General features: G+C 45.7%; 1 protein-coding gene across 1 annotated transcript in view; it reads left to right on the forward strand.

The window, feature by feature from the left end:
* znf638 (zinc finger protein 638) overlaps positions 1-26286 on the forward strand; it is a 135269-nt gene that overhangs the window by 50240 nt on the left and 58743 nt on the right. Inside the window, exons 5-10 of the mRNA XM_033035696.1 lie at positions 452-490; positions 3324-3850; positions 20162-20217; positions 20702-20842; positions 24902-25033; positions 26010-26053. Of these exons, the coding sequence (XP_032891587.1) occupies positions 452-490; positions 3324-3850; positions 20162-20217; positions 20702-20842; positions 24902-25033; positions 26010-26053 (939 nt within the window). The remainder of the gene's footprint in view (positions 1-451; positions 491-3323; positions 3851-20161; positions 20218-20701; positions 20843-24901; positions 25034-26009; positions 26054-26286) is intronic.

Raw genomic sequence — 26286 nt, forward strand, 5'->3', positions numbered from 1 at the left:
CCTCCAAAAATTCCAGAAGATTAGTCAAGCATGATTTCCCCTTCGTAAATGCATGCTGACGCGAACCAATCCTGTTACTGCTATCCAAATGTGCCGCTATCTCATCTTTTATAAAAGTGGGATAACATTAGCAACCCTCCAGTCCACTTGAACTGGTCCCAAATCTATAGATCATTGGAAAATGATCACCAATGCGTCCACGATTTCTAGAGCCACCTTCTTAAGTACCCTGGGATGCAGACCACCAGGCCCTGGGGATTTGTCAGCCTTCAGTCTACCCAACACCATTTCCTGCCTAATGTGAATCTCCTTCAGTTCCTACACTTCAGTGCCAAAATGGGGCCGGGTGGGAGCTGAATAATAATAATTTGCACAAATAGTGTAGGATTGTCATTGTGATGCATGCGGTGGTTATGGTCACTCCTAACGTTCACATTGTTGTCTGTTGCAGATATCCAGACTGGAACCCGGATTCAATTCCTCCGATTAAGTATGTTGCATTTTATTAAATATAATCCTTTTTTGTTTTTCTCGGGTGCTCGCATGGGGATGGGGCCATTTGAATCTTGAATTTTTATATTTTTAATAGCTTTTTGAGATGGAGTTGACTATTGTGCTGGTGAGGTGGTTTTTGTGTTGCAAGTGATGGGAAGTCTGCATTAGAACATAGAACAGTACAGCACAAGAACAGGCCCTTCGGGCCACAATGGTAGAGTTACATAGACAATAGGTGCAGGAGTAGGCTAGTCGGCCCCTCGAGCCAACACCACCATTCAATGTCATCATGGTTGATCATCTACAATCAGTACCCAGTTCCTGCCTTTTCCCCATACCCCTTCATTCCACTGGCCCTAAGAGCTCTATCTAACTCCCTTTTGAATGCATCCAGTGAATCGGCTTCCACTGCCTTCTAAGGCAGAGATTTCCACAAATTCACACCCCTTTGGGTGAAAAGGTTTTTCCTCATCTCAGTTCTAAATAGCCTACCCCTTATTCTTAAACTGTGGCCCCTGGTTCTAGACTCCCCCAACATTGGGAACATGTTTCCTGCATCTAGTGTGTCTAATTTCCTTAATAATTTTATATTGTTTTATAAGATCTCATTCTTCTAAATTCCAGTGAATACAAGCTCAGTCGCTCCATTCTTTCATCATATGAGAGTCCCGCCATCCCGGGAATTAACCTAGTAAACGTATTCTGCACTGCCTCAATAGCAAGAATGTCCTTCCTCAAATTATGAGACCAAAACTGCACACACTACCCCAGGTGTGGTCTCGTGAGGGCCCTGTACAATTGCAGAACGATCTCTTTGCTCTTATACTCAACTCCGTTATGAAGGCCAACATGCCATTAGCTTCCTTTACTGCCTGCTGTACCTGCACGCTTACTTTCAGTGACTGATGTACATGGACACCCAGGTCTCGTGGTACTTCCCCTTTCCCTAACCTGACGCCATTCAGATAATAATTTGCCTTCCTGCCACCAAAGTGGATAACCTCACATTTATCCACATTATACAGCATCTGCACACTCGCACAACCTGTCCAAGTCTCTCTGCATCCTAATAGCATCCGCTTCACAGTTCACACTGCCACCCAGCTTTGTGGCAATTGCAAATTTGCTAATGCTACTTTTAATTCCTTCATCTAAATCATTAATGTATATTGTAAATAGCTGTTGTCCTAGACCTAGCGTCATCCAACTAGTCACTGCCTGCCATTCCGTTAATCCCTACTCTTTGTTTCCTGTCTGCCAACCAGTTCCCTATCCATGTCAGCACCCTACCCCCAATATCATATGCTCTAATTTTGCCCACGAATCTCCTATGTGGAACCTTATCAAAGTGGGATAGTATTAGCTACCCTCCAATCCACAGGAACTGATCCAGCTGCCCTAAAGCACCAGAAACCCGGGTTCAAACCTGACAGCGCAGTCTGTACATTTTCCGTGACCACGTGGGTTTCCTCTGGGTGCAGTTCCACATCCCAAAGACATGAACATTTGTAGGTTATCTGACTCGCTCATTCCCTCCAGCATTTTGTTTTTTTCCCTTACGTCTCCAGTATCTGGTGTCAAGAGCAATGTAACCCGATGGGTAGAGGTCCTGCCGCCCATCACCAGAGATCTAGGTTTGATCCTGCCCTCGGGTGCAGTCTGTGTGGAATTCGCACATACTCTCTGACTACAGGGGTTTCCTCCCACATCCCAAAGACGTGCGGATCATTAGATTAATTAGCCTCTGTATTTTTCTCCTAGTGTGTAGGGAATGGATGTGAAAGTGTGATAACGTAGGACTAGACATAGAAAATAGGTGCAGGAGTAGGCCATTCGGCCCTTCGAGCCTGCACCGCCATTCAATATGATCATGGCTGATCATTCAACTCAGTATCCTGTACCTGCCTTCTCTCCATACCCCCTGATCCCTTTAGCCACAAGGGCCACATCTAACTCCCTCTTAAATATACCCAATGAACTGGCCTCAACTACCTTCTGTGGCAGAGAATTCCAGAGATTCACCACTCTCTGTGTGAAAAATGTTTTCCTCATCTCGGTCCTAAAAGATTTCCCCCTTATCCTTAAACTGTGACCCCTTGTTCTGGACTTCCCCAACATCGGGAACAATCTTCCTGCATCTAGCCTGTCCAACCCCTTAAGAATTTTGGAAGTTTCTATAAGATCCCCCCTCAATTTTCTAAATTCTAGCGAGTACAAACCGAGTCTATCCATTCTTTCTTCATATGAAAGTCCTGACATCCCAGGAATCAGTCTGGTGAACCTTCTCTGTACTCCCTCTATGGCAAGAATGTCTTTCCTCAGATTAGGAGACCAAAACTGTACGCAATACTCCAGGTGTGGTCTCACCAAGACCCTGTACAACTGCAGTAGAACCTTCCTGCTCCTATACTCAAATCCTTTTGCTATGAATGCTAACATTCTTAGCAAGCGTGAACAGGTGATTAATGTTCGACATGGACTGGGTGGGCTGAAGGACCTGTATCCATTCGGTATCTTTCATTCAGACCTGTGTCTCCTATGCTTAGTTCCCTGACTGATGAATGGAAACGTGCCAAAAGCTGCCTTCAGCTCCCTGTCTATCTGGGATGCCACTTATTAGTGAGCTATGTACTTTTACCTGGCCCCTCAGTTATACAAAATTCTAAAGAGCCCTACAATTGACTGAAAGCACCGTCCTGGTTTGATGTTGACACTTTATAAATGTGCTGTTATGACATCTTGTGCTGTTAAATTTGTGAAAAATCAGATTTCATTAGAAGTTTCAATACATAATTCTTGTAAAGTCACTTTTTTTAATTCACCTACAGAGAGGACCTTGTCAAGAAAGAGAAAGAAACAGTGGCCGCAGACCAGGCTGCTGCTTCCTTCAGTTCAGCACGGATAAGCCCGATGCATTTGAGCCCACGTCGAATGAGCCCTCACAGAAGCAGCCCGAGACGCTCGAGCCCGAGACGAATGAGCCCCAGGCGCATCAGCCCATACCGATCCAGGTCCAGCCCCAGACGAACCAGCCCACACCGATCCAGGTCCAGTCCCAGAAGAACCAGCCCCCACAGGTCACGGTCAAGCCCAAGGCGGACCAGTCCCCACAGGCCCAGACCCAGGCGCCCGAGCCCACACAAGGCCCGGCTGAGCCCCAAGCATCCCAGCCCACAGCAACCCTTCCCACGCAAGGCCATCCCCAAACGGAAAATCCAGAAGATGCCGCCTGCTAAGAATTCTAACCAGAAGCCGCCAGCGAACCAGTCAACAAATCAAAAGCCTCCAAATCAGAAGACAATGAAGCGACCTGCTGCCACCGGCAAGCCCTTTGCTGGAGGCAAGGGCAGTGCAGGTATTGTAGCACCCTTCTCACGCAATTTGTTTGTCATTGCCAAGTCTGACTGGGTAGTCTGAGTTAAATATCCATGAGTACTGTCTTAGCAAGACAAGAAAACATTACATCAGATGAGCAAATGGGACGAGCTTAGATGGAATACTTTGGTCGGCATGGGCAAGTTGGGCCTGTATCCGTAATTTATTGTCAAAGTGTAACTAGGTGCAGTGACATTTCTTTCTTGCAATCAGTTCAATCAAACTGTTACTATGATCATACTCAAGTGCAAGAGTGTAGGGATAGTAGATTACACTAAGGCAGTACACAAGAATGGGCATGTTCTGGTGCCATTTGATTCACACCCAAAGTTGTTAATGTAGAATGTTAACTTGGCCCGTAAAAGTCTGGGTGTCCTGGTGGTGCCACTGGGTCAGAGTTGGACGGTCGGCCTGGCCAGGCAATGTTGTTGGTGTCCCCCACCAATATGTTGTACGATTCTATGCCTTTCCCACTATGAGCTTCAAAGCATTCAGCAGATGGTGGCAGGTTGTTTACACCTCATTTTTATGAGGAGAAAGATTGGAGTTGAGCTGTTCCTGAAATTCTTGTTGTAATTAATTTCATAAGGAAGTAAATAGATACAGAAATAGAACATAGAGCACCTGATGAGCAGGAGCAGGCCCTGAGCGCTCAATGTCCTTGCCCATTATGATGCCAAGTTCCTCTGACTGCACCTGATCCACCTATCTAGATTTTTAAGTTTCGTTTAGAGATACAGTATAGAAACATAGAAATTAGGTGCAGGAGTAGGCCATTCAGCCCTTCGAGCCTGCACCGCCATTCAATGTGATCATGGCTGATCATCCAACTCAGTATCCCGTACCTGCCTTCTCTCCATACCCTCTGATCCCCTTAGCCACAAGGGCCACATCTAACTCCCTCTTAAATATAGCCAATGAACTGGCCTCAACTACCCTCTGTGGCAGAGAGTTCCAGAGATTCACCACTCTCTGTGTGAAAAAAGTTTTTCTCATCTCGGTTTTAAAGGATTTCCCCCTTATCCTTAAGCTGTGACCCCTTGTCCTGGACTTCCCCAACATCGGGAACAATCTTCCTGCATCTATCCTGTCCAACCGCTTAAAAATTTTGTGCGTTTCTATAAGATCCCCTCTCAATCTCCTAAATTCTAGAGAGTATAAACCAAGTCTATCCAGTCTTTCTTCATAAGACAGTCCTGACATCCCAGGAATCAGTCTGGTGAACCTTCTCTGCACTCCCTCTTTAGCAATAATGTCCTTCCTCAGATTTGGAGACCAAAACTGTACGCAATACTCCAGGTGTGGTCTCACCATGACCCTGTACAACTGCAGTAGAACCTCCCTGCTCCTATACTCAAATCCTTTTGCTATGAAAGCTAACATACCATTCGCTTTCTTCACTGCCTGCTGCACCTGCATGCCTACTTTCAATGACTGGTGTACCATGACACCCAGGTCTCGCTGCATCTCCCCTTTTCCTAATCGGCCACCATTTAGATAATAGTGGGGGAAAGAGTATCCACGACACTCTACGTCCACACCGACCAACAATCACCTTTACACTAGTTCTATGTTATCCAAATTTCACACCCAACATACTAGGACCAATTTACAGAAGACCAATTAACCTACAAATTTGCATGTCTGGGATGTGGGAGGAAAGTAGAGCACCCAGAGGAAGTCCACATGGTCACGGAGAATGTACAGACTGTACAGTCAGGATCGAACCCGGGTTTCTGGCGCTCCAAGGCAGCAACTCTTCCACTGAGCTGCATATCCTTCCATTCCCTGCATATTCATGTTCCCATCTAAAAGCCTCTTGAATTATACTTTCATTTCTGCCTCCAACACGAAGCCTGGCAGCACATTCTTGGCATTCACCAAATGTGTAAAATAAAATCTTTGTCCCTCTCACCTTAAAGCTATGCCCTCTAGTATTTGACATTTCCTTCATTGAAAAAGGTTCTGACTGTCTACCCTGTCTATGCCTACATATAATTACATAGAATAACACAGTGTGGAAACAGGCCCTTCGGCCCAACTCGCCCACACCAGCCAACAATATCCCAGCTTCACTAGTCCCACTTGCCTGCGCTTGATCCATAACCCTCCAAACTTGTCCTATCCATGGTACACAAAAAAAAGCTGGAGAAACTCAGCGGGTGCAGCAGCATCTATGGAGCGAAGGAAATAGGCAACGTTTCGGGCCGAAACCCTTCTTCAGACAGTCCTATCCATGTACCTGTCCAACTGTTTCTTAAAAAATGGGATAGTCCCAGCCTCAACTACCTCCTCTGGCAGCTTGTTCCATACACCCACCACCATCTAAGTGGAAAAAGTTACCTCTCGGATTCCTATTATATCTTTTCCCCTTCACCTTGAACCTATGTCCTCTGGTCCTTGATTTCCCTACATTGGGTAAAAGACTCTGTGTATCTACCCGATCTATTCCTCTCATGATTTTGTATAGCTCTATAAGATCTCCCCACATCCTCCTACACTCCATGGAATAGAGGCCTAGCCTACTCAACCTCTCCCTATAGCTCACACCCTCTAGTCCTGGCAACATCCTCGTAAATCTTTTCTGAGCCCTTTCAAGCTTGACAATACCTTTCTATAACATGGTGCCCAGAACTGAACACAATACTCTAAATGCGGTCTCACCGAGTCTTATACAACTGCAACATGACCTCCCAACTTCTATACTCAATACTCTGACTTATGAAGGCCAAAGTGCCAATTGCCTTTTTTCACCACCTTATCTACCTGCGACTCGACCTTCATGGAACCATGCACCTGTATTCCTAAATCCCTCTGCTCTACAACACTACCCAGAGGCCTACCATTCACTGTGTAGCTCCTGCCCTTGTTCGGCGTCCCAAATGCAACACCTCACACTTCTCTGTATTAAATTCCATCAACCATTCCTCTGGCCACCTGGCCAATCGATCCAGATCCTGCTGCGATCGTTCACAACCATCTTCACTATCTGCAAAACCACTAACTTTTGTATCATCAGCAAACTTGCTAATCTTACCCTGTATGTTCTCATCCAAATCATTGATGTAGATGAGAAACAGTAATGGGCCCAGCACCGAACCCTGTGGCACACCACTAGTCACAGGCCTCCATTCTGAGAAGCAACCTTCCACCATCACCCTCTGCTTCCTTCCATGGACGAATTTGCTATCCATTCAGCTATCTCTCCTTGGATCCCATGAGATCTATCCCAGGGCTGCCAACATTGGGTGAGAGTTGGGAGTGAGAAATTGCGAGAGACCAAGCCAGAGGGAGTATAGCGACCATTGGTACGAAACATTTGCATTTTTCAGCTTGAAATTGTGCAATATGGTGCATACTGTAGTGAGTCTTTTAACTTACACTTGAATGCAATATATATGCTTTAAATTGGATTGGAGCGTTTTTGAAAGGGGGGAGGCTGTGCGATCACTGATCACTGGCCTTGGGGGTACCCGGTGAGGGAGTGTAGCAACTGAGTGGGGAGAGAGTGTGGAAGAAGGGTGTTCCCCCTCCCAGGGTAGGAACTTTTTGAAATTTGATGTATTAAAATCATGTTTTAGTGCACTGTAGAAGTATAATTTCAATGTTTTTTGTACGAAGTATTTTTAAGAGGTAACTTTTTAAAGGGGTAACTTTATCCACACAAAGGGTGATGGGTGTATGGAACAAGCTGCCAGAGGAGGTAGTTGAGGCAGGGACCATCCCAACATTTAAGAAAAAGTTAGACTGATACATGGATAGGACAGGTTTGGAGGTATGGACCAAAAGCAGGTGGTGTAGCTGGGACATGTTGGCGGGTGTGGCCAAGTTGCACCGAAGGGCCTGTTTTCACACTGTATCACTGACTACATTATACCTCCACCATGCATGAATGCTTCAAAATCAAGTGATCGAGTTTTATTGCCATATACTCATAGAGTAATGGCAATAATCTATCCCATAGAGTAAGCATAGAAACATAGAAAATAGGTGCAGGAATAGGCCATCTGCCCTTCGAGCCAGCACTGCCATTCAATATGATCATGGCTATTCATCTAAAATCAGTACCTCTTTCCTGTTTTTTCCCCATATCCCTTGATGTCGTTAGCCCCAAGAACTAAATGTAACTCTCTCTTGAAAACATCCAGTGAATTGGCCTGCACTGCCTTCTGTGGCAGAGAATTCCACAGATTCATAACTCTCTGCGTAAAGAAAGTTTGTACTCATCTCAGTCCTAACTGACCCCCCCTTTATTCTTAAACTGTGACCCATGGTTCTGAGCGCCCCCAACATCGGGAACATTTTTTCTGCAGTTACAGTAAGTGAAAATCTAGCAGGCAAGCAGGATGCTTTCACCAACCACCCCCATTTGAAGTCCACTATCTTCCACCGTATCTACCCAGTGCTTGGTACTTACTTCCAGCAGCCACTGGTTGTCCTCCAGGATGCACCGAACCGCAGCCTGATCCATGCCGATCACCTGGGTGAATTCGGCACAGAGACTCTCACGGCGGTGGCGCAACGCTTCGACGCCTCCGACGGCCCGGGACTATTGCACTGAGGCTGCTCCATGGCCGGAGCTGCAGTGAGCGATTCGCCAGCCCGGCAAACACTCGCCAGCCCCGCTCCCCGTCCGCATCTGTCCCCGCCGCTGCTTCCGCTTCCAACACCCGCGGCCCATGCAGTTGATATGAGTTTTGAAATTTTCGTTGATCACAGAATTTCTCGCAACAGAGCGAGAGAAATTTGTGATCAGCGTGAGAATTTGGTGAAATGCGTGATTCTCATGCTCAATGCATGGGAGTTGGCAGCCCTGCCTCTCTATCCCCCTCTACTGCCCCCCCCCTCTCTCTCTCCCCTCTCTCTCCATCTCTCTCTCTCCCACCTCACTCATCCCTCTCTCCCCCTCTTCCGCTCTCTCTCCTCTCAACCACCCTCTCTCTCTCCCCTCCCCCTCTCTCTCCTCCCCCTCTCTCTCTCCTCTCTCCCCTGTCTCACCCCTCTCACTTTCCCTCTCTCTCCTCTCTCCCTCTCTCTCTCTCCTCTCCTCCCCTCTCTCTCCCTCCCACCTCTCTCGTCCCCTCTCGTCCCCTCTCCCCTAACTCTCTCCCCCCCTCTTTCCTCTCTTCCCCTCTCTCTCTTCCCCCTCTCTCCCTCCCACCTCACTCTCCCCCTCTCTCGTCCCCTCTCCCCCCTCTCTCCCCTAACTCTTTCCCCCAACTCCCCACTCTCACTCTCTCTCTCCCCCTCTTTCTTCTCTCTCCCCCTCTTCCCCCTCTCCCCCCCTCTCTCTCTTTCTCCCTCTATCTCTCCCTCTCTACACACTCTCCTCTCTCGCTCTCCCTTCCCCCCTCTCCCATTTCTCCCTCCCATCTCACTCTCCCCCATCTCTCTCTCTTCCCCCTCTCTCCCTCTCTTTTACCACCCCTCTCTCTTCCCCCTCTCTCTCCCATTCTCTCCTACCCTCTCCACCCCCTCTTTCTTCCCTCACCCCTCTCTCTCTCTTCCCTCTCTCCCCCCCTCCCACCTCACTCTCCCCCTCTCTCTCCTACCTCTCCCTCTTCTCTCTCTCTCTCCATTCACGCCCCCTCTGTCTCTCTCCTCTCACCCCCCTCTCTCTCTCCCCCCACTGTCTCCCTGTCTCCTTCCCCTCTCTCTCCACCTCCCTTTGAGAGTCTCTCCCTTCGGCACAGAGACTCTCGCGGCAGCGGCACAACGCTTCCGACGGCTCCGCGGCCCGGGACTCTTGCACTGTCCGAGTGCTCCATGGCCGGAGCTGCAGCGTCAGCCCCGCAAACACTCAACAGCGCCGCAAATACTCGCAAGTCCTGGCACCCCGCATCTGTTCCCGCTGCTGGTTCTGCTCCCATCCCTCCCGCAGCCCCTGCTCCAACACCCGCGGACCATGCAGTTTATCCGAGTTTTTAAATTTTCGTTGATCACAAAATTGCTCACCACTGAGCGTGAGAAATTTCTGATCTGCGTGAGAGTTTGCTTGAGGGCGTGAGTCTCACGCTCAAAGCGTGAGAGTTGGCAGCCCTGTCTATCCTTCCAGAGCAGCCTACCATGCGGCACCTTGTCGAACGCCTTACTGAAGTCCATATACACAACATCTACAGCTCTGCCTTCATCAATCTTTTTGCTCGCGTCTTCAAAAAAATCAAATCAGATTTGTGAGACACGACCTCCCACATACAAAACCATGCTGACTGTCCCTAATCAGTCCTTGCCCATCCAAATGCCTGTATATCCTATCCCTCAGAATACTCTCCAGTAACTTACCAACTACAGATGTTAAGCTCACCGGCCTATAGTTCACAGCATTTTTCCTGCACCCCTTCTAGGAAAGAGGCACAACATTTGCCACCCTCCAATCCTCTGGCACCACTCCTGTATTTAAGGACAACTCATACATTTCAACCAGCCCCGCAATTTCCTCTCTAGTTTCCTGCAATGTCCTCAGATATATCTGCTCAGGCCCCGGAGATTTGTCTATCTTCAAACACGACAGTACCTTCAGTACTTCCTCGACGGTAACCCTGACTGCGCTCATGACACTTCCAGCGACTGCTCCAATTTCCTCCGTCCTACTGTTTTTCTCCTTAAAAAATACAGAGAAGATATACTCATTGAGGACCTTGCCCATCTCCTGTGGTTCCAAACAGAGGTGACCGCTTTTATTCCTGAGAGGTCCCACTCTCTCTCTCTCTCTCTCTCTCTCTCTCTCTCGCTCTCGCTTCCCTTTTCCCTCTAATGTATTTATAAAATCTTTTGGGATTGTCTTTTCGGCACAAATGACGTTGGGAAGAAGACCTTCTGCAGCGTGACTTCAGAGACTCAGTAGAAGGCTGTAAAGCAGGACCTTCAGGGTGGTTATTTCCAGTTTGCTTCCAGTTCCTCGTGCTGGTGAGGGCAGGAACAGGGCGATAGGGGATCTGAATGTGTGACTGAGGAGCTGGTGCGGGAAGCAGGGATTTAGATTCTTAGACTACTGTGATCTGTTATGGGGGAAGGGTGATTTATACAAAAAGGACGGGTTGGACCTTAACAGGAGGGGAACCTGCATTCTGGCAGGCAGGTTTGCCATTGTTACACGGGTGGGTTTAAACTAAATAGTGGGGGGGAAGGAGACAAATTGGAAATATAAGGATGGAGTTAAAGGTAAAGAGAGTATAAGAAAAGTTAAGAAAGACACCAGAATTAACGGAGCAGACAGCTCAGGAAGGGACAGGAGACTATGGCCAAGTGAAATAGGAATCGATGTGAAAGGTGAGGGGAGTAATGGATTACAAAGTATAAGAAATAAAGTGGATGAGCTTGAGGCTCAGTTAGAAATTGGCAAGTATGAAGTTGTAGGAATTACAGAGACATGGCTGCAAGAGGACCAGGGCTGGGAACTGAATATTCAAGGCTATACATCCTATCGAAAAGACAGACAGGTGGGCAGTGGGGGTGGGGTAGCTCTGTTGGTGAGGAATGAAATTCAGTCCCTTGCGAGGGGTGACATAGAATCAGGAGATGTAGTATGGATAGAACTGAGGAATTGTAAGGGTAAAAATACCCCAATGGGAGTTATCTACAGGTCCCCAAACAGGAGCCTGGATATTGGGTGCAAGTTGAATCAAGAGTTAAAATTGGCATGTTGCAAAGGTAATGCTACGGTTGTTATGGGAGATTTCAACATGCAGGTAGACTGGAAAAATCAGGTTGGTACTGAAACCCAAGAAAGGGAGTTTGTGGAGTGCCTCCGTGATGGATTCTGAGAGCAGCTTGTACTGGAGCCTACCAGGGAGAAGGCAATTCTGGATTTAGTGTTGTGTAATGAACTGGATTTGATAAGGGAACTCAAGGTAAAGGAGTCATTAGGAGGTAGTGACCATTGTTTTAATCTACAATTTGAGAGGGAGAAGGGAAAATCGAAATTGTCAGTATTGGGGACTATGGAGCCATGAGGTAGAAGCCGGCCAAAGTTGACTGGAAAGATACACTAGCAGGGGTGACAGTGAAACAACAATGGCAGGTATTTCTGGGAATAATACAGAAGGTGCAGGATCAGTTCATTCCAAAGAAGAAGAAAGATTCCAAGGGCAATAAGGGGCGACCGTGGCTGACAAGAGACGTCAAGGACGGTATTAAAATAAAAGAGATGTATAACATAGCAAAGATGAGCAGGAAGCCAGAGGATTGAGTAACTTTTAAAGATCAACATAAGATAACTAAAAAAGCAATACGGGGAGAAAAGATGAGGTACGAAGGTAAGTTATCCAAGAATATAAAGGAGGATAGTAAAGACCCTTGAAGACTGAAACAGGTGAATTTATTATGGGGAACAAGGAAATGGCAGATGTTGAACAGGTACTTTGGATCCATCTTCACTAAGGAAGATACAAACAATCTCCCTGATGTACATGCACTGATGTACTAGTGGCCAGAGGATCTAGGGTGATGGAGGAACTGAAGGAGATCCACATTAGGCAGGAAATGATGTTGGGTAGACTGATGGGACAGAAGGCTGATAAATCCCCAGGGCCTGATGGTCACATTGATGATCATTTTCCAATGTTGTATAGATTCAGGATCAGTTCCCATGGATTGGAGGGTAGCTAATGTTATCCCACTTTTTAAGAAAGGCGGGAGAGAGAAAACAGGGAATTAAAGACCAGTTAGCCTGACATCAGTAGTGGGGAAGATGCTGGAGTCAATTATAAAAGATGAAATAGCGGCACATTTGGATAGCAGTAACAGGATCGGTCCGAGTCTGCATGGATTTACGAAGGGGAAATCATGCTTGACTAATCTGGAATTTTTTGAGGATGTAACAATGAAAATGGACAAGGGAGAGCCCGTGGATGTAGTGCACTTGGACTTTCAGAAAGCCTTGGATAAGGTCCCACATAGGAGATTAGTGGGCAAAATTAGGGCACATGGTATTGGGGGTAGAGTGCTGACATGGATAGAAAATTGGTTGGCAGACAGAAAAACAGAGTAGGGATTAACGGGTCCCTTTCAGAATGGCAGACACTGACTAGTGGGGCACCACAAGGCTCAGTGCTGGGACCGCAGCTATTTACAATATACATTAATGATTTAGATGAAGGGATTAAAAGTAACATTAGCAAATTTACAGATGACACAGAGCTGGAGCTGGGTGGCAGTGTGAACTGTGAGGAGGATGCTTTGAGGATGCAGGGTGACTTGGACAGGTTGGGCGAATGGGCAGATGCATGGCAGATGCAGTTTAATGTAAATAAATGTGAGGTTAACCACTTTGGTTGCAAGAACAGGAAGGCAGATTATTACCTGAATGGTGTCAAGTTAGGAAAAGGGGAAGTACAATGAGATCTGGGTGTCCTTGTTTATCAGTCACTGAAAGTGCATGCATGCAGGTACAGCAGGCAGTGAAGAAGTGAATGGCATGTTGGCCTTCATAACAAGAGGAGTTGAATATTGGAGCAAAGAGGTCAGAGGTCCTTCTGCAGTTGTACAGGGCCCTGGTGAAACCGGTCTATACCTGTCCCATGCATCCTTCTTGTTTTTGACTAACGTCTCAATTTCCCTCGTCATCCAAGCTTCCTTACGTTTGCCTGCTTTGCCTTTCACTCGAACAGGGACGTACACATCCTGAGCTCTCTTCAGAACACTTTTAAAAACATCCCGCTTTTCCGATGGTCCTTACCCCTCAAATCAACTTGAGCAAGACCTTCTCTCATACCCTCAAAGTTGAGCATTTTAACACGTGGACCCTCTCCGTCCCGATCCATAACTATCTTAAACCTAATTGAACTGTGGTAACTTGTCCCAAAAGGCTCCTTACATATTAACTTGTCTTTCCCAATACTAGATCCAGCGTTGCCCTCTTACATGTGGGGGCTTCCACATACTGCTTAAGAAAACTCTTCTGAACACTTTTGAGGAATTGCACCCTGTCTAAACTCTTCACGCTATGATTTTCCCAGTCTAGATTCGGAAAGTTGAAATCCCCCACTACAACAACCTTATTTGACCTAGAGCTGTCTGCCAGCTCCTGGCACATTTGCTCTTCTAATTCCCGTTGACTTATTCGGGGGTCTGTAGTACACCCCCAACAAGGTGATCATCCCTTTGTTCCTCAGCTCCACCCATATAGCCTCACTAGACGAACCGTCCGTAATGTTACCTCTGTACACAGCCGTGACATCCTCCTTAACCAACAATGCAAATCCCCCTCCTTTTTTCCTCACCCCCGTCTCTCCTGAAGTACCCCGGAACATTGAGCCGCCAGTCCTGCCCCTCCCTTAACCAGGTTTCACACATGGCTACAATGTCCCAATCGCTCGTACCTATCCACACCCTAAGCTCATCTGCCTTACCTGTCAAGCCCCTTGCATTAAAATATGTGCAGTTTAAACCAACCCTCCTTCCTCACTATCCGGCTTTTTGCTTATCCTGTCCATTAACCTTTCCCACACCACGCTCCAAGCCATCTTCTAGCCTCTCCTGTGCCTCTGTCCTCCACTAGATCCCACCCCACTCCCAATCTAGTTTAAAATGTCCCGTGTAGCATTAGCAAACCTTCCCGCTAGGATGTTGGTCCCCCTCCAGTTTTGGTACAACCTGTCCCTTTTATACAGATCACCCTGTTAAAGTCCGATTCGTTTCAAACAGATAACAATACAAAAGTTAGTAAAAATGCAGTAGTCTTTATTTCACCAGGAGGGTGTGGGTGAACAGGTTCCGAGTATGACAATACAGACCACTAAGCTCCTGATGTTCCACACAAAGATGTAATGTTCAATCACATTACTTATATCCCAATAATCAGCAACTCAGCAATTCTTTATCTTACAGAGCATTGTACAGCCTCTTGGCTTGTCCATGTAGGGTAATATCAAATATTGGCAGGTTCTTCCGATAGAGGAAAGATTATAGACAATAGGTGCAGGAGTAAGCCCTTCGAGCCAGCACCGCCATTCAATGTGATCATGGCTGATCATCCACAATCAGTACCCCGTTCCTGCCTTCTCCGCATATCCCTTGACCCCGCTATCTTTAAGAGCTCTGTCTAGCTCCAGTGATCCGGCCTCCACGCCCTCTGAGGCAGAGAATTCCACAGACTCACAACTCTCTGTGTGAAAAAGTAATTCCTCATCTCCGTTCCAAATTGCTTACCCTTTATTCTTAAACTGTGGCCCCTGGTTCTGGACTCCCCCAACATCGGGAATATGTTTCTTGCCTTTGATGTGTCCGAACCCTTGATAATCTTCTATGTTTTCAATAAGATCCCTCTCGTCCTTCTAATTCCAGAGTATACAAGCCCAGGCGCTTCATTCTCTCAGCATATGACAGTCCCGCCATCCCAGAAATTAAACTGGTAAACCTATGCTGCATTCCCTCAATAGCAAGAATGTCCTTCCTCAAATTGGGAGACCAAAACTGCACACCATACGCCAGGTGTGGTCTCACTAGGGCCCTGTACGTCTTCAGAAGGACCTCTTTGCTCCTATACTCAACTCCTCTTGTTATTGAGGCCAACATGCCATTTGATTTCTTCACTCCCTGCTGTACCTGCATGCAGTGAAGAAATTTCATTGACTGATGAACAAGGACCCCCAGATCCCGTTGTACTTTCCCTTTTTCCATTGACTGCATTTAGATAATAATCTGCCTTCCTGTTTTTGCCACCAAAGTGGATAACTTCACACTTATCCAAATTAAACTGCATCTGCCCACTAACCCAACCTGTCCAAGTCACCCTGCATCCTCATAGCATCCTCTTCACACTGCCACCCATCTTTGTGTCATCTGCAAATTTGCTAATGTTACTTTTAATCCCTTAATCTAAATCATTAATCTATATTGTAAATAGCTGCGGTCCTAGCACTGAGGCCTCGTGATACCCCACTAGTCACTGCCTGCCATTCTGAAAAGGACCCGTTAATCCCGATTCCTTGTTTCCTGTCTGCCAACCAATTTTCTATCCATGTCAGCACCCTACCCGCAATAAATACCATGTGCTCTAATTTTGCCAACTAATCTCCTATGTGGGACCTTATCAAATGCTTTCTGAAAGTCCAGGTCCACTATATCTACTGACTCCCTTGTCCATTTTCCTAGTTACATCCTCAAAAAATTCCAAATTATTCAAGCATGATTTCCTCTTGGTAAATCCATGCTGACCCGACTGATCCTGCTACTGCTATCCAAATGTTTTATGATTGACTCCAGCATCTTCCCCACCACCGATGTCAGGCTAACTGGTCTATAATTCCCCGTTTTCCCTCTTAAAAAGTGGGATAACATTAGCTACCCTCCAATCTACAGGAACTGATCCTGAAGCTATAGAACATTGTAAAATGATCACCAATGCGTCTACAATTTCTAACTTCATTAAGTACTCAGGAATGCAGACCATCAGGTCCTCGGGATTTATCAGCCTTCAGCCCCATCAGTCTACCCAACACCATTTCCTGTCTAATGTGAATTTCCTTCAGTTCCCCATATATGGTTTTGCTCGGAAGCTATTTCTTATTTTTGCAGATTCAAATGGCCTTGTTTTTTGATCTTGTTGATTCAATGTCTGTACATCTTTCTGAATGTTTATATCAGAAGAGCAAAACATCTAGTGTTCTTGTGCTGAAATATCGCTAGTGTTTATTATTACAAAACAAGACACCTGGTGTTTTGTAATAGAAGGCAAAACATCTAGTGTTCTTGTGCTGATATCTCGCTAGTGTTTTTATTGAAAGACAAAACATCTGGTGTTCTTGTGCTAAAATCTTGCTAGTGTTTGGAGGAAAGGTTAAGCATCCATTTTGTGACTTCTAAATCTACAACAGACTCCATCTTGTAACTTACTACTTCATTTAACTCTTTCAACCTCCTGCCCCGGAAGAGATCCCAATGATCCAGAAATATGAATCCCTGCCCCGACTGCTCCCCCTCACTCTTGCGGATGCCATGCAGCCGCTCCGGGACGTCCTGGACCCTGGCGCCAGGGAGGCAACACACCATCCTGGAGTCTCACCTGTTGCCGCAGAATCTCCTGTCCACACCTCTGACGATGGAGTCTCACACCACTACGGCTCTGCCTGACGTCACTCTTCCCCGTTGAGCCAAAGCACTAGGGTTGGAATCACAGCCCTGGCGACCACTCAATCTTGTGTCGCCCACTTCCAAGAGGGTGTACCCGTTTTCATTTGGTACAGCCACTGGAGTCTCCTGCACTCTACGTTTACTCCTCTTTTTCACAGTCACCCACCTTCACTCTTCTTGTATTCCTGGTGTGACAACCTCACTGTAGGTTCTGTCCAGGAAATTCTCGTTTTCCCGGGTGGCCTTGAGGTCATCCAAATGCTGCTCCATTCCCCAACGCGTTCATTCAGGAGCTGCAGCTGGACACAATTTCCGCAGGTGTGGTTTCCAGCACTGTACCTGACTTCCCACATCCTGCAGGAAACACACTGCACCATCTTGTCTGCCATTTCTTCAGGGCAAAAGTCACAAATCACAAATTTCAATCAAGTGTAGCCTTCTTGAGCCAAAGACTCGCACGTTGTACTATTAACTGTACATGTGTGTATTGGTTGTCGTGTTGTATTTCTTTTAACGGAGGAGAAGCAAATGGAATTTCGTTGCTCAGTTTTGTGCAATGACAATAAACATATTCTATTCTTTACTCACCAAGGTCGCACTGCTACAGCTACACTTCTTTTTAATCTCTTACCTAATTATCTACTTTAGGGCTAATTAGTAAATTACCTGAACCTGAGTCTTGGAGCTCTTTTTAAACTGTCTTTCCCTGTCACTCACCTTCTTTCTCACAGACTTTGAAGCCAATAGTCTCTTCTCCTGCTTGCTACTTCTCCTGCTTGCTACTTCTCCAAGCTCCATGTAAGGACTGCGACTAGGACCAGGTCTTGGCGCTCTTCTTAAACTATCTTTCCCTGTCACTCACCTTCTTTCTCATGGACTTTATACTTTATACATATACTTCTCTCTGGTCTCACAGAACGTAGAACAGTACAGCACAAGAACAGACTTCAGCCAGCAATGTCTGCCGAACATGATGCCAAGATCAGCTCTTATCCACATGCACATAATCCATATCCCCCTCCATTCCTTGCATATCCATATGCCTATCCAAAAGCCTCTGAATTGCCAATATCGTATCTGCCCTAATCAGCACATTCCAGGCATTCACCACGCTATGTGTAAAAAAACTTGCCCTGCACATCTCCTTTAAACTTTGCCGCTCTCACCTTTAGTCAGAGGGTGGTGAATCTGTGGAATTAATTGCCACAGAAGGCTGTGGCGGTCGTTAATGGATATTTTTAAGGCAGAGATAGATAGATTCTTGATTAGTACGGGTGTCAGGTTATGAAGGGCCGAATGGCCTACTCCTGCACCTAATTTCTATGTTTCTATGGGGAGAAGGCAGGAGAATGGGGTTACGGAGGAGAGGTAAATCAGCCATGATTAAATGGTGGAGTAGACAATGGGCCGAATGGCCTAATTCTGCTCCTATCACTTATGAACTTAAGGCTATTGACATCTAGTATTGGATTTTTCCATTCTGTGAGAAAGGTTCTGTCTACCCTATCTATGCCGCTCATGATTTTATATACTTTCAGGTCTCCCGCAACCTCTAGCGTTCCAGAAAAATAATCCAAGCCTGTTTAACTGCTCCCTGTAGCTAATATCCCCTAAACCAGGTAACATTGTTTGGTTTCATTTATAATGGTCATGAGTGCATAGGTACCTTTTGGTAAGGCAACTCACCATCTGGGAATCGATCTTAATACCTCTGTGCTGCTGTCACAAGCAGCCCCGTAAGTTAGGTCAGATGTGTGGTTGTATTCTCGGCCCAGTTTCACCAATCCCCGCAAAATGTCAGTAATCCAACTTTACCTTTGCGTCTCTCCTGGTATGATAAAGACCAGTATACTTGTCACCTTTCTAATTATGTTAATTTTCAATGATCCCACAAGGAAATCCAGGTCCCTCTAAACGCCAACACCTTTTATTGTATCCTGAAAATCAAAAACAAAAGTCAGGAAATCTAGTTTAGATTATTGTCATGTGTACCGAGGTACAGTGAAAAACTTTTATTGTGTGCTATCCAGTCAGCAGAAATAATATACATGATTACTATCGAGCTATCCACAGTGTACAGATACATGATAAAGGGTTTAATGTTTTTTGCAACAAAAACGAAATCTGAATCAAAAATAAAAGGGAAATATTAGGTCGAGCAGCTTCTGGGGAAAGGGAAACAGAGCAAACTGTAGGGATGACATACTCTAGTTTGGCCATTTGCTGATGGTTATGAGCAGTTCATGTCGATACTCACTGTGTTATAGAAACATAGAAAATAGGTGCAGGAGGAGGCCATTTGGCCCTACGAGCCAGCACTGTCATTCATTGTGATCATGGCTGATCATCCACAATCAGGGCGGTCACGGTGGCGCAGCAGTAGAGTTGCTGCCTTACAGTGAATGCAGTGCCGGAGCTTGTCAAGTACTTTTAACTTGACAAGTACTTTTATTTTGCATTTAGCTTGTCAAGTACTTTTATAATTTTATACGTTTCAATAAGATCCCCTCTCATTCTTCTAAATTCGAGTGAATACAAGCCCAGTTTTTCCAATCTTTCCTCATATGAGTCCTGCCATCCCGGGGGTTAACTGGTAAACCTACGCTGCACTGCCTCAATAGCAAGGATGTCCTTCCTCAAATTAGGAGACCAAAACTGCACACACTACTCCAGATGTGGTCTCACCAGAGCCCTGTACAACTGCAGAAGGACCTCTTTACTCCTATACTCAAATCCTCGCGTTATGAAGGTCAACATGCCATTAGCTTTCTTCACTGCCTGCTGTACGTGCATGTTTACTTTCAGTAACTGGTGTACAAGGACACCCAGGTCTCGTTGCACTTCCCTTTTCCCTAATCTGACACCATTGAGTTAATAATCTGCTTCCTTGTTCTTGCCGCCAAAGTGGATAACCTCACATTTATAAACATTATACTGCATCTGCCCACTCACTCAACCTGTCCAAGTCACCCTGCAACCTCCTAGCATACTGTTCACAGTTCACACTGCCACCCAGCTTTTGTGTCCACTGCAACTTTGCTAGTGTTACTTTTAATCCCATCACCTAAATCATTAATATGTATTGTAAATAGTTGCGGTCCCAGCACCGAGCCTTGCGGCACTCCACTCGCCACTGCCTGCCATTCTGACAGGGACCCGTTTATTCCTACTCTTTGTTTCCTGTCTGCCAACCAATTCTCTATCCATGTTGTGTCTGCAGGTCCTGCTGCTGCGGCGGAGAAAGCTACTGCTCAACAGGAGGCTGATGCCCAGCAGGTGAGTGCAACTCTTTACTTACTGCAGAATTGTAGAGGCTAGCCCTTGGTAATTACTGTCTAGTGTTGCTTCTATATGGTCTCGACACATCCGTTATTCTGAATAAAAGGACATACCTTTGGAGAGGAGATGAGGAATTTCCTGGACAGAGGGTGATGAATCAATGGAATTCATTGCCACAGACGCATGTGGGGGCCAAGTCAATGGATATTTTTAAAATAGATATTCTTTATTAGTACGGGTCTCAGGAGTTGTGGGGGGAAGGCAGGAGAATGGGGTTATGAGGGAGAGATAGAACAGCCATGATTGAATGGCTTAGTAGGCTTGATGGACCGATTGGCCTAATTCTGCTCCTATGATTTATGAACTTATCTCTCTCTGTCCGGAAACTGATAACTGATCATGCTGGGGACTATGGGTTGGCAATGGAGGGCAGTGTTCCTGTTATTTCCGTTGGAGCTGACTGTTGTGTTGTTTTCCAAAGATGAATGAAATGAGGAAGAGTGGGCGTGTGGTTCACATCACTGACCTGCCACTTGATGGTTATACTGAAGAAGACATCTCAAAACTGACCCAGCCTTTCGGAAAACTCACTGGCATTAAGTTGGTGCGCTCCAAAAATGAGGTAAAGTTGCGTCGGAAATTGAGAAAAGAACGTTAAAGTCACATTGACGTTTCCATCGGGCAGAAAATACAGAAGTTTGAAAGTGCTTACCACCGGAGCATGGGTAGCAGGTTGGCTTAATGGCAGAAGACATAAAGCTTCGCAGTAAAGGGGGGTTTTTCTGCTTGGCTGCCAGTGACTAAAGGAGTTCCACAAGGGTTGGTACTGGTGCCACTACTCTTCACGTTGTATATTAACATAGAAAATAGTTGCAGGAGTAGGCCATTCGGCCCTTCGAGCCTGCACCGCCATTCAATATGATCATGGCTGATCATCCAACTCAGTATCCTGTACCTGCCTTCTCTCCATACCCCCTGATCCCTTTAGCCACAAGGGCCACATCTAACTCCCTCTTAAATATAGCCAATGAAGTGGACGAGGGTATTGAAGGCTTTGTGGCCAAGTTTGCGGATGATATCAAAATAGGTGGAGGGGCAGGTAGTGTAGAGAAAGCAGGGACTCTGCAGAAGGACTTGGACAAGTTGGGAGAGTGGGCAGAGAAGTGGCAGATGGAATATAGTGTAGCAAAGTGTGGAGTAATGCATTTTGGTAGTAGGAGTAAAGGCGTAGACTATTTTCTAAATGGGGAGAGAATCCAGAAATTGGAGGGGCAAAGGGACTTGGGAGTGTTGGTGTAGGATTCCCAAAACGTTAATCTGCAAGTTTAGTAAAGAAGGCAAACGTAATGCTAGCATTTATTTTGAGTGGGCTTATATACAAAAACAGGGATGCTGAGGCTCCATAAGGCGCTGGTCAGGCCGCATGTGGAATACTGTGAGCAATTTTGGACACTATATATGAGGAAGGATGTGCTGGCCCTGGAGAAGGTCCAGAGGAGGACTACAAGAATGATCCGAGGAATGAGTGGATTAACATATGATGAGCGTTTGTCGGCACTGGGCCTGTACTCGATGTAGTTCAGAGGAATGAGGGGGGACCTCATTGAAACGTACAAAATAATGAACGGCTTGGATAGAGTGACAATAGACAATAGGTGCAGGAGTAGACCATTCGGCCTTTCGAGCCAGCACCGCCATTCAATGTGATCATGGCTGATCTCTCCCAAACTTCTCCCCATATCCCTTGATTCTGCTAGCTCCTAGAGCTCTATCTAACTCTTTTAAATTCATCCAGTGAATTGGCCTCCACTGCCTTCTGTGGCAGAGAATTCCACAAATTCACAACTCTCTGTATGAAAAAGTGTTTCCTCATCTCCGTTCTAAATGCCTTACCCCTTATTCTTTAACTGTGGCCCCTGGTTCTGAACTCGTCCAACATCGGGAACATGTTTCCTGCCTCTAGCGTGTCCAAACCCATAATAATCTTATATGTTTCAATAGGTTTTCCTCTCATCCTTCTAAATTTCAGAGTATATTCAGAGTATATTAGCTCAGCCGCTCCATTCTCTCAGCATATGGCAGTCCTGACAAACGGGGAATTAACTTTGTGTAGAGAGGATGTTTCCACGGTGGGAGATTCTCGGACTAGAGGTCATAGCCTCAGAATTAAAAGACATTCCTTTTGGAAAGAGATGAGAAGGAATTTCTTTAGCCAGAGGGTGTTGAATCTGGAATTCATTGCCACAGATGGCCGTGGAGGCCAAGTCAATGGATATGTTTAAGGCAGAGATAGATAGATTCTTGATTAGTACGGGTGTCAGGGGTTATGGGGAGAAGGCAGGAGAATGGGGTTAGATCAGCCATGATTGAATGGCGGAGTAGGCTTGATGGGCCGAATGGCCTATTCGCACTCCTATCACTTGTGACCTTATGACTTGAGGACTGGTGTTATCAAATTTCTAAACTGTCCTTCCATGCACTGAGCACAGTCCTGATTTCCTCGCCTGCCTCATTGCAGAAATTGGAAATTGTCTCTGGAACTGTTATGCTACAATGCCGAGGAATGATATTCTGCACACTGCTAACTTTCTCTTTGTTCCACCTTTGGTACTTGAGCTTGGCTTGATTGTATTTATGTATAATATTATCTGATCTGTAGATATCACGCAAACAAAGCTTTTCACTGTACCTTGGTGCACGTGTCAATGCATTCTTCAGGTTCACAACTGATGTTCCAACGGTTGAAGAGATAGCAATGTAACTTCAGTGCTCACTGGCTCACATATTAAACTATATGCGAGTTGGTAAAATAAGTGACCATTGTAAATTGTCCTGAGTACATGGATGAGTGGTAGAAACTGGGAGGAGTTGAAGGGAATGGGGGAGAGTAAAATGGGATTAATGCTGAATTGGACAATAGACAATAGGTGCAGGAGTAGACCATTCGGCCCTTCGAGCCAGCACCGCCATTCAATGTGATCATGGCTGATCATCCCCAATCAGTACCCCATTCCTGCCTTCTCCCCATATCCCCTGACTCCGCTATCTACAAGAGCCCTATCTAGCTCTCTCTTGAAAGTTTCCAGAGAACCGGCCTCCACCGCTCTCTGAGGCAGAGAATTCCACATACTCACAGAACTCCATGCTTGTTTATTTTCTCATTTGCTCTGCTTGATGTACTCGTGTGGTATGATTATCCCAGATAGGATGCAAAAAGTATTTAATCTCTAGACACAAAATGCTGGAGTGACTCAGCGGGTCAGGCAGCATCTCTGGAGAGAAGGAATAGGTGACGTTTCGAGTCGAGACCCTTCTTCAGTCACACGTGACAATAATAAACCAAACCAATGCCATTTTCCTGCACAATCCCCTGTGATATCCTATTATTTATGGATCTCTGCTTTGAATGAATTTGTTGTCTGAGCTTCCACTGCTTTCTGGAAGAGAGAATTCCAAAGCTTAACCACCCTCTGAATGATGAGCTATTATGTTATTTCACTCTTAAATGTCTCCTCCTTATTCTGAGAGAGAGTATATTTGTTCCACACTACTCATTCTCTCTGTTCGTGCTAAATATATCATGTTAAGTTGTGAAAAGGCCATTACAACGTGGGAAAGCCTCATTCTTCTAAACAATAAAGTGCTCAGGTTTTGGTTTATTGTTGTCACCGTGGGATACAGTAACAAGCTTTTGTTTGAGTACTATCCAATCAAATCAGATACCACTCTGCATGAATACAATCAAGCCAGATTCCAGTACAAAAGAGAACAATACCTAAGGGCAGAATACAGTTCTCAGCATTGTAGCATAACACTTCAGATGAAAAGTCCCCAATAATGTAGGTGGGAGAATGAATTATAGCCTAGCTTATGGAAGGACCATTCAAAAGCCTGGTAACAGAGAAGAATCTGCACCTGGGTGGTGGAGTGCACTTTCTACCTTCTGTATCTTCTGCCCGACTGGAGTGGGAAGAAGGAGGAATTACTTTGATGGGAAAGGGGCTTGATGATGTTGGTTTGTTGTCACATGTACCTAGATACAGTGAAATTCATTTTGCATACTATACGTTAAAGATCTTATTATACATAATCACAATCAAACTGAAGTACGAGCATGTAAGAATAGTAGATTACACCGGGGCAGTAGACAGGTGTTGCCTCGTCTCAGGCACCTACTTCCAACCTTCAAGTTCAAAGTTGTTAATTGTACATCTTAACTTGGTCTTATGGTCTTACCTTAAACATTGTCCTTTCCTAAGGCAGTGTGAAATGTAGAGATAGTCCACGATGGAAAGTCTGTCTGTGTAATGGCCTGGGTGGAGGTTGGTTGAAGCTTGGATTTGGTGGATTTAAAGATTGTGAAGAGGAATATAGAAGATGAGTATAACAACATTTAAAAGGCATTTGGACAGGTACATGGATAGGAAAGGTTTTGAGAGAGATGGGATAAACGTGAGCAAATGGGACTGGCTTAGATGGGACATCATGCTTGTCATGGATAAGTTGGACCAAAGGGCCTGTTTCCATACTGTATGATTTAAGAAGAAAGGACTAGTGGGAGTTGAGTGCTTCCAAGTACTAAGACCTGTGCTATGTTGTTGATGGCTCGAAGGGACGAATGGCCTACTCCTGCACCTATTGTCCATTGTCTATTGAATGTCCTTTTTTTGGTCAAAAATAGGCTTTCCTGGAGATGGTGTATAAAGAGGCTGCAGTGGCAGTGGTGGAGTTCTACAGCATCACACCAGCGGAGATCAATCGCCGGCAGGTGACCATGGTGTTACTGGGACAGAAGAAGGAAATTCCTAAACTGGTAGGTGGTGAGCTGGTTGCTTTTCTCTAGGAGGGAGTGAGAGCAGGCCTTGTGTTGGTATCCATAGAGCCTGTGTGAAAGTTGAGGCAAGTCCTGAGTTAGATGGCCACTTGCATCTTCAGAACTCTGCTCAAATAGGGCAGCTGAGACATCTTTGGAACGTGGAGGAAAACATGTGTTTCTATGGCAGTTGTGAAGAAAACAAACGAAATGCTAGCATTAATTTCAAGAGAGCTAGAATACAAAAACAGTTGGACTGTAAGGCGCTGGTCAGGCTACATTTGGAATATTGTGAGCAATTTTGGGCACCATATTTGAGGAAGGGTGTACTGGCCCTGGAGAGGGTCCTGAGGAGGTTTACAAGAATGATCCCAGGATTGGGTGGGTTAACTTATTTATGATGATCGTTTGACGGCACTGCAGTTTAGAATGATGAGGGGAGGGGCCTCATTGAAACGTACAGAATAGTGAAAGGCTTGGATGGAGTGGATGTAGAGGGGATGTTTCCACTGGTGGGGGAGTCTAGGACTCAGAAGCTTTTTGCTGTACCTAAACACATGACTGAACTGAACTGAAACTTTGAATCCTCTTGGAAATGGTGTTCATTGCACTGGGGAATAAACCTGAAAAAACAATCAATGGGGACTGAGAACAAAAAATAAAATGCTGGACAAACCGGACAGGTCAAGCAGAATCTGTTGACTTTTGCGTCCAGGTGCTGCTTGACCCACTAGGTCCCTCCAGCAGTTTATTTTACTCCAGATTCAACAAATTCTCCTGGGTCTCCAGTGGGGGCTGAGAATTTGATTGCTATTTACCAAAAAGCAACCATTTTTGGCTGAGATAATTTATCTTTGATGTGCTCTCCCTGTTAGTCTTTTAGTAGGGAACTATTTGCTGATTCAGTCTTTAGCATGGCAGGATGACAAAATGAAACTGAAAAATACTAAAAGTTGTTTATTTTTTGTTTAAATAGGATCAGAAAGAACAGTTACCGAGCCAAGCTGCTACTGCGGTACAGTAAGTATCTGACGCGCTATATTTAAGAGGGAGATAGATGTGGCCCTTGTGGCTAAAGGGATCAGGGGGTATGGAGAGAAGGCAGATACAGGATACTGAGTTGGATGATCAGCCATGATCATATTGAATGGCGGTGCAGGCTCGAAGGGCCGAATGGCCTACTCCTGCAGCTATTTTCTATGTTTCTAAGAGCAGATCTTGAACAATTTAGCCTGACAGGTATAGATTGTGAA

This window comes from Amblyraja radiata, chromosome 1 (genome assembly GCF_010909765.2).
Source record: "Amblyraja radiata isolate CabotCenter1 chromosome 1, sAmbRad1.1.pri, whole genome shotgun sequence".
Taxonomy (NCBI): domain Eukaryota; kingdom Metazoa; phylum Chordata; class Chondrichthyes; order Rajiformes; family Rajidae; genus Amblyraja; species Amblyraja radiata.